Source organism: Populus nigra, chromosome 10 (genome assembly GCF_951802175.1).
Source record: "Populus nigra chromosome 10, ddPopNigr1.1, whole genome shotgun sequence".
In the NCBI taxonomy this organism is placed as follows: Eukaryota; Viridiplantae; Streptophyta; class Magnoliopsida; order Malpighiales; family Salicaceae; genus Populus; species Populus nigra.
This window is the reverse complement of record NC_084861.1, coordinates 10,128,354-10,143,285: the sequence shown is the minus strand read 5'-3', so window position 1 is coordinate 10,143,285 and position 14,932 is coordinate 10,128,354. Positions and strand designations below refer to the sequence as shown.

General features: G+C 35.5%; 1 protein-coding gene across 3 annotated transcripts; it reads right to left on the bottom strand.

Moving 5' to 3' along the window:
- Positions 1-291: 291 nt before the first annotated feature.
- LOC133705417 (E3 ubiquitin-protein ligase UPL6-like) lies at positions 292-14,641 on the bottom strand. 3 transcript variants are annotated; one of them, XM_062130602.1, is made up of 26 exons: positions 14,269-14,640; positions 13,693-13,790; positions 13,433-13,560; positions 12,538-12,649; positions 11,448-11,628; positions 10,446-10,628; positions 10,005-10,187; positions 8,950-9,031; positions 8,647-8,762; positions 8,225-8,526; positions 7,912-8,008; positions 7,605-7,748; positions 7,286-7,369; positions 7,117-7,203; positions 6,879-7,019; positions 6,665-6,790; positions 6,201-6,299; positions 5,035-5,102; positions 4,695-4,761; positions 3,602-3,772; positions 3,434-3,523; positions 3,146-3,226; positions 2,221-2,294; positions 2,028-2,099; positions 1,794-1,883; positions 292-884 (listed from the first exon to the last, which is right to left on the bottom strand). In XM_062130602.1, the coding sequence occupies exons 1-26, from the start codon at positions 14,425-14,427 to the stop codon at positions 818-820; spliced, it is 3,102 nt and encodes a 1,033-aa protein (XP_061986586.1). In that variant the 5' UTR covers positions 14,428-14,640; the 3' UTR covers positions 292-817. The 3 variants fall into 3 exon arrangements, with proteins under 3 accessions (XP_061986586.1, XP_061986587.1, XP_061986588.1); XM_062130603.1 differs by lacking the exons at positions 13,693-13,790; positions 14,269-14,640 and having other exon boundaries at positions 12,407-12,649; positions 13,433-13,450; XM_062130604.1 differs by lacking the exons at positions 292-884; positions 1,794-1,883; positions 2,028-2,099; ... (2 more) ...; positions 3,434-3,523; positions 3,602-3,772 and adding an exon at positions 4,315-4,599 and having other exon boundaries at positions 14,269-14,641.
- Between the last annotated feature and the right edge of the window lie 291 nt (positions 14,642-14,932).

The following is a 14,932-nucleotide window of genomic DNA, read 5'->3' as shown; positions in this document are numbered from 1 at the left end:
AAACGAAGTCTAATCTCGGAATGGTTAATGAAGTTTTTTAAGTATCACTTGCAGTCACATTGTCTTTCTTCGTTTTCTTCTCTCTCCTTTTCTTTTCTGGTGAAACGAATCAAAAGGGCACTGATTTTGGCGGGTGACTCGATCTGTCTCCTTCAAATTGACCGTACCCTTGACCAATTTGTGCAATAAGAACAGCACAAAGTGGTTTTGCGTTTTGCATCAAACACCATTTCCTTCCTGTTATGCAATCGCGGATTGATTTTTACCAAGATTCTGTAAATTAAATCAACATATATAAAGAGCTATTTTATTTAAATCAGACTTTCCTCGTCGAGAATTCGGAGCTTCTCTGAATTATGAGATTAAACACAACCACTTCGCCCCTGGTCATCTATACCTTATGTCCTTATCTACAGATAATTACACAAGTACAACTGGTAGAAACAGGTAAAAGAGCATTTTAAATCCGCCTCTAGACAGGAAAGATTTTGCTGGGACCTAGTCAAGAAAGAGTAAAAAAACAGCCCGTCTCGTTTACATCATGAGTTGCAATTCTTTCAACTTGCAGTCTAAAAATCGTATTCCTTGACAGGGCACCTGTGGAAGCTCCAGCATGTATAAACTTAACCAAACTTAATATATATACTGCAGATGTATCCACATATGTACACGTGAATCCAAATGGCGGATCTTCCATGGAAGCAATCTAAAGCCTATTCCATTCACATGTTTGCTGAAGCATCATCATATGGATTATGATGACATCACAAGTTCACAAGCCAAGTTTTCTCCCTTGGTGTTATAAGAACGCAATCCATCAGCTCAAATCAAAACCCGCATCAGCATTTATAGCATATAGCAATTTCGTTGCTAGCTGCTCTTTGCTGTGTCACAAACATGAGAAGGCTATTTAAGTCAGTAAACAATGGGCTGAATACCTGACAAAATCTTAATATATGCTCCAAGGCAGTAAAAATGAACAGAATGATCCAGACAGATGAAATCTCAATTCAAAAGAGTCTTCAAGCGAGTTTCAAAAAGATTTAAGTGCACTGCAAAATTATGTCCTGATAAACATATCCTACAGACTGAAGGGCCAAACAAACAAAAGCCATGCATGCCTAAAATTCAAAGCGATGTTATCCAATCTCATAGAGCCATATCCACCCAGTGGCTTTTGGTTCATGAAATATCACTTTTCCTTCCAGAATCACCCTCCCGGAAAGATTCTCGGGCAAATGGCTCCCAGAAAATTAGAATTTTTGTATTTGTTTAAAAATGCAAGATTCTGAGGAAAGTATCATTTGTGTTGTTTCCTTATAATTCTAAACAAGTTTGAAGTAAATTACTGTTTTATCCTTTATTATAGTCATTTTAGTAATTATTAATATTTAATTAATTGTCCTAATAAAAAAAAAATGTACTAGCTGATAAAAGGGATTTCTACTAACATAATAATATAATATTCAGATTTAGAAATTTAATACCATAAATAAATTTGATCCATTATAAAATAATTATTGGTTTATTTTCTTTTAAAATTTAGTTCCTGGTAGTAGTAGTGTTGGTTAAAGGAATGAATGTTTAAGAACTAGCATGTAAGTTAATTTAGGTTTTTTTTGACATATATTTTGAACAATTTAGAATATTTCGGTAGTGATATTAAATTTTACTTTTGTAGCACTTAGGAAAGTGAGATCGCTTAAGAAGGGAACCTAGGGAGTTTGTGAGCGTGAGACTCTCAGGAAAGATTCTACAGACCAAACATATAATGCTAGGAATCTGGGACAAACCTTCTATAAGGTGGAAGCTTTAGAAGATTCATGCAAGTAGCTGATGTCGGCAGCCGATCAAGAGCTTCCTCAGAGGCAGTGCCCCCAGCCCTGGAGAAAAAGTTAAACAATTGTCGAAATCAAGTTATTTTAAAGGAATGTGAAAGAAATCTTACCAAAACTTTGTCACAATTAAACTAAATGCCTCAAACTTTAAAATCTGCTATTTCTAATTACATTAAGTACAGCTCTTACCTTTGTATACAAAATAAGGGCTCAAGATATTTAAATCCAAGCAAAGGTCCCCGTGAACAACCAGTCACAAACCTAAAAAACAAATTCAGGTAATTATCATCTTGGTAGTGTGTTCTCACGCTGACTGAAAGCTAAGAAATAAGGTAGCACAAAAAAAGAAAAAAAAGAACTTAATGAGAATAAAATAACTCACTTCAAAATTTTCTTTTGATTTTCCATGGAAAAACCTTTCAGAACTTCCCAGAACATCTCAATAACATAATGCTCCTGAGAAAAAAAAAAAAAAAAAAAAAGCTATATCAAGTAGCTTTTAATTGCAAGAAAACAAACAAAGGTTGGCTTAATTATCCAGTTGGGTATAGTTGAAGTGCCTCAGTAGCCATGAAATTATCAGAACACAAATATATCTATGTAAAATGGCCATTCATTCCAAATATCCAGAGTACCACCTTACATAGGCAATTCAGAAGAAGATTCAGAATCTTAATAAATGCAAACAAGCTCCAAAGTAGTTTTCTAGGAAAACAGCAAAGAAATCATTTCTCCTTCATATGTAAACTGGACATGAAGGCAAAATATCATCGCAAGAACTGAAATTAACCAAAGCTGATTCTCAATAAACATAATTAACTCTAACAATTATATGCTGGAGCCCTAGGGGCGAGGGTCTCAGAACAAGGGATAAAGAAGGGTGCAGGTTGAGCTCTAGATTAAAGTCTCACATAAGAATAATACAAAGATTAAAAAGGAAACAAAAGGAGATGATTAGGTTTGGGGAGAAGATGGTGTGTTCGCAGGTGAGTAGGGAAGCAATTGAGTTAGGTAGGATAAGTTCCACCTTGTCTATTGCGGTTTTTGTTGTAAGGGAGAAATGTGAGTCATTTGATTGAATTTTTCTCATTATTTTTAAGAGTGCTGTGAAGTCTAAGGTTTTCTCCTTTTCTCTCTCCTCTTGCATACTTTAGTATGCTGCTTCTCTGTCCATAAATAAACAAAACAAATGCAATGAATTCTAATTACCACTAGTCACTACAAATAGGAAGCTGCAATTGAAAATTATGGATAGTCAAATATTTCTAACCAGAACCTTACAATTAAGACAGACAACATTAACTTACACTATGATAACCACCACCATAATTGCTATGAATGCGCAAGTCATCAATATCCAAGCCATCAAGCGAACCTGATATCAGAAGCTTCAAACAAATAGCAGCTACGTCAAACAAGAGTCGAGGTGGGGCAGTGAGTGTTAGCTAATTCACCACTTTTAAGTTTACACATAAGGCTAATGATTCTTTAGTGTATAAGGTTTCCTGCTGATGTTGGATATGAGTTTAGCAACACAAGGCATCATCTCATGCAAAGCTAGCATGATTTGTTCATAAAACTTTGAATAAGAATACCTGAAGTTCATGCTCGTCAAACATATCAATCCATTCTTTCTTTATAAGCTGCTGAAAGCCCCTCATGAAATGAGAACTTTGTAGACGTATCTGAAAGTGATATTACTAAGAAGATCAGATGACAGCATAGTGTAAACTTGATGAACTAAGAATGAAATGCTGGAATACCTGATAATTTAGACGATAATTGGATACAAGATGGGTAAAAGGAATGACATTGTCATTAGTGACACGCTGGTTTCTTCCTCCAGGACGCAGCTCCTCTTCTGTCAGCTCGCCATATTCATTATTTACAATGACAAAGTAGAGCTCCAAGTCAGAAATATCACCTTGATAACGCTGCAGTTAAGAGAAATGCAAGTAAAGGAAAAGGTGAGAACTCTAAAATCAAAAGAACCAATGAGAATGTGAAAGGATGCCATACAGATGGAGATTTGTCATTTTTATTTTCCATATCAATAGAAAGTTCCATTCTACCACCTATAGGACGATCAAAAAGGAAATATATACTTTAGCACCTACAGAAAAAGGAACTGGCATCACATAATCTTAAACCCTCTACATGGACATGCCTGCCTCTGAAAAAGATAAGGAAAAAAAATATACTTCACCCTCTCAGAAAATGGAACTAGCACCATATAATCTTAAACCCGACAGACAATGGAACTAGCAACATATAATCTTAAACCCTCTGGATGGGCATGCCTGCTTGCAAATGGCCTTCTGCAACAAAGCAAAAGCTATTTCTTTCTCGAAAACCATTATCCTTTATGGTCCCATTTCTGACACCAAAAGTACGAAAGTCAGGCGGTCAACTAATGGCAGCAACTGCTCTTTTTGGCAGCAGGAATAAAAGCTATAACAGCTGGTAACGGCTTATCAATAGCAAAAAGCAATTGCACTAAGACTTATCCAGCACAAGAAAATGAAACTACTCTTCTGTGTAATTTGTTAAGCAAATTCAAATGAATAAAACACCATTCCAATCCCTTAAAATGTATCCCATAGGCATCTAGAAGACAATATTATAATGGATTCCCTTATAATAGAATCAATTATATCTTTCTGCTTTAGTTGACTCAATGGCTCCATTTTTCCCAGCAGCTCATTTCAAGGAGATTCATTTGTACCTGAAACACGTAAATGAAGTACAAATTTCCTGCTTGCTAAAGAATCAGTGCAAACCAAAGTTTATTGTTTGGATGAGAAGACATAGCAGTTACTGAAGCATTTGTGGCTAGTGGGAAGACAATCACAGTACCTTTAGGAAAATAAGGTGGCGATATAATTCTGAATCCAATGAAGGCAAGTCATTCAAATAGTTGTACCTGACCAATAAAAAACAAATCATACATAAATACTACAATTGAGCCTGAGATAGTACATTGTAAAACATCAAATAGATGAAATTGTTAAAACTAATTTCTATTTCCAAAACTAAAAATAATATGAACATGCAGATAGTTCAAAATTAACTATTACTAAGGTATCTGCTTTGAGAAAAATATATGTATACATATCAGAGAATTCTGAGATAGTAGCCATGAAGTATAAGAAAGTGAAAAAACAGCTGGAATGGGGTAAAGCCTTGGAATTCTTACTTCTTCTTTAATTTGCTTAGGAAGAATGTTGCAAAAGGTATATCAACAAGAATACCTTCAAACATGGCCTGCACGGAGAAGAGTAACAAGGCACCAGTATAACTAAGAATCAGATAGCATGCAGGCCAATTAAACAATCAATATATAATTAAACTGTTATCATGTAAAGGCAATCAATCAGATAAGATACGTAATCAGGTCCTTCATATAGGGGAGACAAAGGACAGACTGATAGGAATTTCGATATTAAACCCTTGAAAGGCTCATTGTGTGCATTGGAAAGACATTGAACAGGAAATAAAACTAAGATGAGAGCAGTGAATTTTGCAATCGGTGGCATATCCAAATAAATGGCTTCAAGCTTTAAAGCATGATCAACATATATAATAGGAGGAAAGTCTTTGCTCCTCTGTACCAAAATGAGAGGGTTCAAAAGCTGTATGCAATAAAACTACAATGCCTGTGCATGATAACTCCAACTTCTTCTTTTTTGAAACAATAACTCCAACTTAAAATCCAAAATATGTCTATTCCACATAAATTAGCAAACATAGAAATACAAGCATCATGAATTAATAACAGAAGAATATTTAATTTTTTCACAACATGTAAATTTACAAAGGTCCCATCAGTAACTCAAAAGGCTCTGTTACAGTTATTTGGTGCTAACTATCAGAAAATATTTAGGTTATTCTTTCCCTTCTAGTACTAGGATCTTCTTTTCACATATATATATCTTACACCATTTTATAATGTCAAATACGACCATGACATTTGGCCGAAAAAAGCAAATAAAACAAAATCAGAACCACAATATTGTGGCAAATGATAAGATATAGTGATACAAAATCAATTGAAAAAAACACGTGGGCACAAAAACATGTGTATACTACATTAAAAATCTTGGTATTTTTCTTATTCATGATATATCAAATTCCATAACATAAAATGGGCAATCAAAGATTGGTCATGAACAAGTGCATGCCCATGTTGCTACAACATGCAAATCTTCAGATGCTAGTAATAAAAAACTTACATGTGCTGCTCAATAGGATTTTCATTGCATTAGAAGACAATGCAATTCACATTGAAGCTCTAAGAAATCATGCAACCAACACCACTAAACATTATCTGATGAAGGGGTTAGACAAGAGAGCAAATCAAACCTTTGCAAGAAGAGTTCCAAGAAAATGAAAAAATTGAAGATGTTGTTCATGTAGCATTCCTGATCCAGGATTGGGGTAGAGTAGGTGATCAGATGTTTCCTGAATGAACAATGCCAAGCAGAAAGTCATAAAACAGAAGGTAGAGGGTACAAAAGCATAAATCAAAGTGACAAAAGGAAGAGTAAGAAAAAGTTCTGCTGCTGATATGTAATACACAAGACATGCATGCATAGAAACACCAGCCATCAAAAGAATCAAATGTTGTAATATATCCCAATATAATGCAAGACACCTGATATAAAATTTATATATGTTTCAAGTCATAACACAGCTTTTTACATGGGCGAATCTCTGAGTCTAATCGGTTATGATTTGATTCAACTCAACCAAGTTCACATGGACTAGTTTTGCATTCAACTCGAAGAATGAGAATGCACGAATGTCACAGAACATAAATTTATGACCTTAAACAACCCATACTGCACATCGAAGGCAGCTCGAGTAATGTTTTCCATGAAATCTTTAAAAATGCCACCTCCATCAATGCCAGCTTCCTCAACTCCAAACTCATTGATAAATGATACACGAATCTGTAGGTGAGCAACCAATATTGATTACTCTAGCGTGTCATTTTCTGATTGAAAATAAAAAATTTAATTTGCAAAACAAATACATTACCAATCCTCGAAGGTCCTCCTCAGACAATGCACTCATCTGATTATAAGCATCTTCCAAAATATGATCTCTCCGTATTCTGTATCTGTTTCTTGTAAAAACACCATGGGACCCTTGTCTTTGCCTAACTGCCAATAATTGTGACTGGAAGACAGATTTATATAAATATCTACATAGACATTTATTCCTCAGAGCTTCACATATTCATCTAAATCCAAGGGCCACTTTGTTAAAGACTTACATTGAATATTTTAACTCTGCTTGTAAAAGGTACCAAGAAAGGAGCCTGTTTCATAATGTCATTTGCTTTGGTTCCATCTATTACAGCCTGAAAAGGAGAATGAGCAAATTCAGCATCATAACAGTTAGGTTCCTGGGATCTGAAGATTACATTTGAGATAAAATATTACCTGAGAAATAAATGAGTCATCAACACCATCAGCATGGAAATCATTGGGTGGTGCAAATTGTCGTCTGTTGTTCCAATCTTGCAACTACAATAATATTCTGTTAAAAAATAGAAAATAAAAAAAAAATGAACAAAATCTCCTACGTTTTGCTAGAACAGTCTAAGCAAAATATAAGCGGATATTCCATCTGACTAAGCCAAAAAAATTTACAGAATCTACAATGACTAGATAAGTGTATAAAAAACACTGATTGCAATAGAATGACCTGCAAGTGAGACTTGTGAAATTAGGATAACAAATTCAACAAATAGAGAATTACCTGAGAGAGGAGCTCAGAGGCTACAAGACTAACTCTCTGTTTAATACATTCAATAGGGTTCCCACTATAAGCAGAGGTGTTCTTGACGAGTTTAACTGAATTACTGTGCACTTTAGGATTCACCCATAGGAGCTGCCATAGGGCCTGCACCAAAAAGAAAATGCAAAAACAGAGGTTGAAGGAATAACACATTTAACATTAGAAAGCAGCAACACACATAAGAACAAGGTGGCCAAGCACTGAGAGCCTCCAGTTTAAGTCTTTATTTTACAGCTTGTTGATCTAAAATTCATCAATAATAAGCTACCTGTCTCAAAATAACAATTAGGCACCGGACATCCTTCAATGATAAAGGCTTCTCCTGTTCATAGAACTCCTCATTGTCAACTAACATAAGCATGTACCTGGTAAACCATGAAATTAATTAGAATCGAAATATTTGCTTCTTCAAGAAGCAAGAGGAAGGACAACAAATAACCAATCATCAGATGCAGCCACACGTTAATCTAGCATCAAAAGGGGATGCATAAAACCAAGATGAGAATAAACAAAGACAGAGAAAAGAACAAGAGATGTCAATACAAGAAGGAAATGAAACCACGAAAGGGAGAGAAGCTGACTTATATACAGGACAAAAAACAGCCAGAGGTAATAGCCAGCCAGGTGCATTTCCTGGTAGATATGATAACTGATCAGGCAAGGATGGCCACTTTTTATTCTCATGACACTGCTTCATAAAATTCCAAAGCACTTGAACAAGTTCAGTTCTAAAAGCTAGTACAGTCATCATTCGCTCAACTGGCAAAGTGTTGAAAGCTACATGCAAAAAAGCACAAGCAGCACCAATAGCTGCAACCTCTTTATCGTCCAGTCCATGGTTTGAACCACTGACCATTGTAATCTCCCCAAATAAAACACTCGTCTGCTTGAAAACAAAGTCAGTTGTTGCTTAGTTTCTTTAATTATAAAAGGTAGAGATTGCTTTAACTATTATAGATAGCCCAATTTAATGTAAACCCGATGAAGAGTGCATATGACATACCAATTGCAAGAGAAAGCGTGAATGCATAGCATGGACTATCTTGTGTTCCAAATCCTTGTTTAAGACTATTTCCATTTCATCAGGCAAAGCCATATCATCCTCATCCAGAGTGGAGCCTGAAGTTTAACAATTACATATATACACTCACATCAAGCAGCTCTAAAGACATTAATACAGCTTCCACGAGGTCAATGAATGAATATAAGGTTATGATCTAAGTAAGAAGTTTCCAAGCTAGAGGAAACCCACAACAGGCATGTATCAAGGAAAGAAATAAATTGATCTTTTATGGAGAGTGCATACTTGGTCTAATTTCTGGACTTGATGATTTTATAGGAGGAAGTGCCTCCAACAAGAATGTTGTCACGGCAGCAATATCTATAGCCTAATTGAAATAAATAAGAAAAAAATTAGTTTCAGAATCTACAAAAGCTGAATTAAAATGATGCAACACATTAAACAACTTAGATAAGAAAGATAAAACAATCATTCTTTTTTAATCATAAAAAAAAGAAAATGATGAGAAAGATCTAAAATGCCAATCAAGAAAAGGAGGTTACAGATTTTAAGGATTACCAAATCTTTAACTCCCAGATGTGTGAAACTAAACTAAGTCAATGTGGTCATCACTATTGATCATTTCCAGGGCTCGTAAAAGGAGCAAAAGAGAAAAGTTCACAACTCACAAATTTCAATGGTAAATAAAAGAGGGGGGGGGGAGCATTGGTCGCAAAGGAAGCAACAGGAGTCAAACCAGATTTTAAAACATACATGGAACTGCAGAGAAAGGATTAATCAAATGTTCAGGTGAGGTTTTCAAGGAAAAGTTTTAAACTTACTTAAAAGAAAATTTATGTATTGCATAACAGCTGGATCAAATCCACAAAGAGGGAAGTCATGGGCAGTGTGGTTATCCACTTTGATAAAACCAAGCGTTTAAGCACAAAATCAAGTTAATGATGCATCAATATGGTCTTGTTCTGTATTTCCAGTCATATCGTGATGTTAAAATGATAAGCCATAGGCTCTCAAGATCAAGTATGAAAGACTCCTTACAATAGTGATCCATCATTCTTCAGGAGTATTAGATTCATATAATTCTTGGTAGGTAAAAAGTCAACTTCTTTTCACAAAAAGTATCAAAATCATTTGCATAACTATCCCAATCCTAAAACATACAAACTATTGTTTTTTTGTACACCATCAAGTAGTTCTGCTTCTTGCGAAGAGGGAAAGCAATTATTTATCAACAATTTTCATTCAACAGATTTAGTATGAATGTTGAGGGAGAGCGCACATTTGTGTGTGTGTTTTTATAATAACAGAACTATCTATTATGATTTTCATGAATCCCTCACCATCTCAAATGAACAGTCAGCATGAGACAAAGCAGCTCCTGCGGTTTCTAACATATTTCCTAGAAGACAAGCGTGGCCAGGATATTCCACAGAAAGATCATTGGGCAGTACATAAGTATTATTCCGCATGCAACGTGCCATCTGATTAATGTAATGTTGGCTCAGCCCCTGAGTTGCAAAAACCTGGAAGGAAAAGGTCACTTATGCAACAATCCTAAGAAAAAATAAGCAGTCCAAACAATAATTACATGTTCAGCTCATAAAGAAAACAAGTAGCAAGAAAATTACATATTCTGTTCAATGAGATCAATAAAATCAAAAGAAACAGTCCAATGCATTTTTTTCCTGAAAGTAGCATGCCACAGTTGTGTATATTGCATAGAAATTTTACAAAAATTAAAAGCAATTAATTCCACCACAAGAAACATTTAAACACAATACCTCTTTTAAATTAGGAAAAAGTCGCCATAGTAAAGGAATTGTCAGCATCTGAGATGAGAAACTCCATTGCAGATCAATGGTGGGGCAAATACATGGCTTCTGACCAACATGAGATATCACAAGGGCAAGAATACGCTCCAATGGAGATGCATTTCTGATGGAACTGTCACTCCTCATATTCTCCTGCAGATTATTAAGGAAAACCAAATGCAGAAGTCTGTAACTGCTTCAGAATAGAGAAAGCATAATTATACGACAGATTTTGAGCAAGCATGCCAAAAATCAGAAATAAAAACAACCACAACTAACATGTTGATAGTCTGTCAAAGATAAAGTCTTATAAAGGTAGAGAAAAAGGCCCAAAAACATAGCTGGTATAACATTCAGAAGGAATGGATTAAAAAAGTGGGAAACGTCACAGCATTCTCTATTCACATTTTTCAGATGATTTATCTCACAGATTCAGACCCTCTCTAGCTATGAGAGTGGAATCATATTCCGGAAACTGGAGAAGTATCAAGTTTTGGACTTGGAGATGAGTTGTTTGAGTGAAGTCCAGAGATGGCGAGCATCGGTTGCATTGAAAGTATATGATCTCTTACCTTCTTTTATTTATTGTTTACAGTAATGTACAATGTGTGGTTTGTTGCTCTTGCTGAGTTTATTCAGGGTATACAGATATTCATTTTACCTTAAGAAACTGATGATCTTACTACTTTTGCCTAGTTGTAGAGTGTTTTTGAAAGATATGTATTCTTTATATGTGCTATTCAAATAGTGTTAATTTGGGAAGGTTTTTTAACTATAGTAGTTACAACACTACAACTCAAGGTTTCAAAGTTTCGGATATGGAATTGATTGAGCATGTTTGCATTCAGACAATTTTGAATAAGGGAGAATATATGGGAGTTTAGGATGGAAGATACTTGGAAACAGGCACATTATGCCGAATATACTTTCTAGAACAAAATCATAAAACAAGTCTAATAATTAGATGCATACCTTTCCTGTTAGAACAATCTCTCGAAATAGAGCAAACACATTCCTTTGCAAGAGATAACCAACGACCTTACAAGCCCATGGAAGTTTGGGATCGATCAGCAAAGCTACAGCTTCCAGCAAGAGAGTTGCTGTTATGCTTGAATCCCTGGGCATCATCACTAATTGATCCTTCAATTGTTGTCTGCTCGACAATCAAATGCCAAATAGGGAGCACGTATCAGGGTGGTCAAATTTTAATGTTAAAAGGAGTGATAGCGTTGAACATAGTCTCATAAAATAACTCTGAGAAAATTCATTCATGCATTCCTCTATCAGATATCATAAACACAAGTTCAACAAAACCACTAAAGATAAGCAAAATGTAGATAAATCCTAAAAACAGCAAACATGAACATCGCTAGCAAAATAGGCATGCAGGGCCCACGGAGAAAAGCAATGCAAAACCAGAGACCAAAATCCAATGTGTTAAGCTAATGCTTGTGCCAATTACAATTCAAATGTGTAGCCATCAAAACCTGACACACCCTCTTCCATTATAGATTGATCCACGTTAAAAGTTTTATATCCAGATCAAGGAGATTTAGTAGTGATGTTCAGAATTCAGACATTGTCAGGTTAAAAACCAATAGACAAACATCAGTAGAGCAAGAGAAAAATGCTCTTCTTTCCCCAGTCCATGTAGATAAAGTTAGCATCTGTCTTCACTCCACAGCAAAATGAGTGATCCAATCATCATCCTTAAATTCAGAAAACAACAAAGGAGGATACCTTTGTTTGCTTCTTCATAAAAGAAAACTCGAACAGTGCCACTACATACATTATTCAATCTCTAATCAACAAAAGTTTGAGGCAGGAAATAACTGCTATCATGGTCAGCATAATAGAGTGCATACAGCTATAATAGTCAAAATCATCACCAGGATATGACTTCACATTGAAATAGAATCAAGTGATGATACCTGTCATGTCCCAAGAGTTTAGCGCAAACACCATATCAAGTAAAATATTACATCTGACTAGCACCCAAATTCAGTAAAGCTGAATGTTCAGCAGATTTGGGATATATTCAAACAGGATCAACGGAGCCAACCTATTTTGATAGATAGCCCAAATACAGGCAAATGAGAGTTTTTTGACCCTATACTCCACCAAAGCATGCTTGGTTGAATAATCCCCACCAGCAAATAGGCTCACGATATCCCCTGTTGAGTAATAACAGAATGTTAATACAAACCAATAATATGCTGTGCTGCAAATGGAGTATATTGAGAGGGATACTAGGGAATGCAGAGGAATTTCAAATACACATTACTTGCACATGTGAAACTGGTAAAATAAAACGAAGTAACACGTCTGAGTTTTGGAATAACTAAAAGAACCCTGCAATTTGCAATACTGCACTTTGTGGTTTTTACTCATCCTCAATGCCATCATTATAGACAGAAGAGGCGCCTTCCAGCACAATAGCTGATAGTCCATTGTTCATGCTTCTTAACTATTACCACAGCAGGACATAATTTGTTACAGGACCACCATAAAACATTCTGCAGATTAATCAAGTAGACCCACCATAGAACATCATCAATGGCAGTCTTCACACCAGACTCGAACAAAAAGTTTCATAACTAATGACCAGAATTTGCTAAACAGGGAAATTGTTTGGAATGGAATTAATAAGTTTTACAGCATGGTCATTTTAGATTGTCATTTAAAACTCAATTTCAAAAGTAATAAAACTGTAGAGAGAACAAATAAAACAGCAAAATATAACCGGGGCATCAAGACTCGAAATGCGGTGAATGCCAAATCTAGAGACATTCTAACACAGAAATTACAACTCAAACAAGTGAATTTTTACACAGGGATATCTTACTCTCTGTGATTAGACATACTTTCCTAATCATGTTTTCTATATATAAAAAAAAGTGCTGCTTAAACAAGTTTGTAAGGTATCCATTGGAGAAATTTTATTATTATGGAAATACCACTATCTTGAACATTTTGCAGAAGCAATCGGCAAGTCTCCACGAGGATTGTGAAATCATCACTATCGTTTGCATTGAAGAAAAATAATAGCTGCCGGAAGAACTCTGAATCCGGACCAAAACAATGCCTGGATGCATGAGACAGTTTGAAGGAGGAATAAACATTTAGAATCTCAACCAAAAGGTTATCAAACAGATTTTCACAACAGTTAGTCATGATTTCTATTAATAGCATTAGGACAAGGACATCGCACGTCTACCTGTCTACATTTTGGCAACACTTGCCATAGGTTCCATGGAACTTCCCCCGCACCCTAGAATGTTCAGCCTCCACTGCCTTTCTCCCTCTGAACCATTTCTGTGGTTACAAATTAGTCAACACTTTGCAACAAAAGCATTACAAGTTCTATGTTCTAACAACAGCTTCAATCATCCCAGGAAAAAAAAAGCCACAAGTGCTCTTTATTTAGATTAAAGGTAACCTAGAATATGCTATCTCGCTACAAAATCTCACAGAACAAAGAAGGCCCGAAAATTAAGAGATACGCCAAATCTCACTCGAAAAAATCCATTTTCAATCAAACAGAAATTGTAACTAATTTTTCTTCAAGGCAAGCGATGGAGTTACAGAAACCCTAATTTTCGCGATCCTTTCAACCCTGATTCTTAAATCCACAAAAATCCATGTCTAAGACAGCACCATTACGTGTAGAACATGGCATTCATGTACACAAGAAAAAAGGCATTGAATTTAATTAAATAATGAATAAGAACACAAATTAACATGCGTAAATTATAATCAATTGATCAAAAGAAAGAATGGAGGGAAACCTAACTTGAATTTTGACAGCAGCGGCATTCTGTTGCTTCACCCACAACCGACTATTACGTTCCAGTCTAGTTTGTTCAAGAAGCTTCTTCCTATCTCTCTCCTTCGAACTCCGGCCTCCTAAATCGACTCGCTTCCTTGTGGATGAATCGCCGTTGAAAAACATCGCTTCCCCTCTGAGCCGAAACCCGGCCTCGCCAATCACGCTATTATATCACCGGGTTTAAAAGAATCAGTCCAAGTTTATTAACCAGTCCAAGTTTATTAGAGATATAGCAGAAGTTCGTGATCAATTTGACAAAAAGTTGAAGAAGAAAAAAGTACACGGAATTCTTTCTTCTTGCGAGCTAAAAACTGGAAGAGACTGCCTGGGAAACTTCGCTTAATAAAGAGAGTTTAAAAAGGTCCTCCCTGTAGGTAATTTGCACTTTCGTTCAGAGTTTTTTTTTTGTTTTACCGCTGTGAATTCATCGATGTTATACTTCCACATTCTACCTTCATAACTTAACAAAATTTCTCGCCATTCAATGCTAAAAAATTCTTCCCCGAGTCCTTCCATGAAAATCACGTCCATTGGACAAGTGGATTCCGCAGATTCAATTGTTATAATGTTTTTTTCATGCCGTTTGATTATTAAAAAAAAAATGTTCGGGGTGATATTTTAAAAGTGA

Excerpts from the sequence above, each read along its gene's own strand:
- LOC133705417 (XM_062130602.1), bottom strand. The coding sequence starts at position 14,427 with ATGTTTTTCAACGGCGATTCATCCACAAGGAAGCGAGTCGATTTAGGA. Across the intron at positions 13,561-13,692 it reads TGTTGCCAAAATGTAGACAG|GCATTGTTTTGGTCCGGATT; the intron begins GTAGACGTGCGA and ends TCATGCATCCAG. Across the intron at positions 10,188-10,445 it reads TTTTTCCTAATTTAAAAGAG|GTTTTTGCAACTCAGGGGCT; the intron begins GTATTGTGTTTA and ends TTTTCCTTCCAG.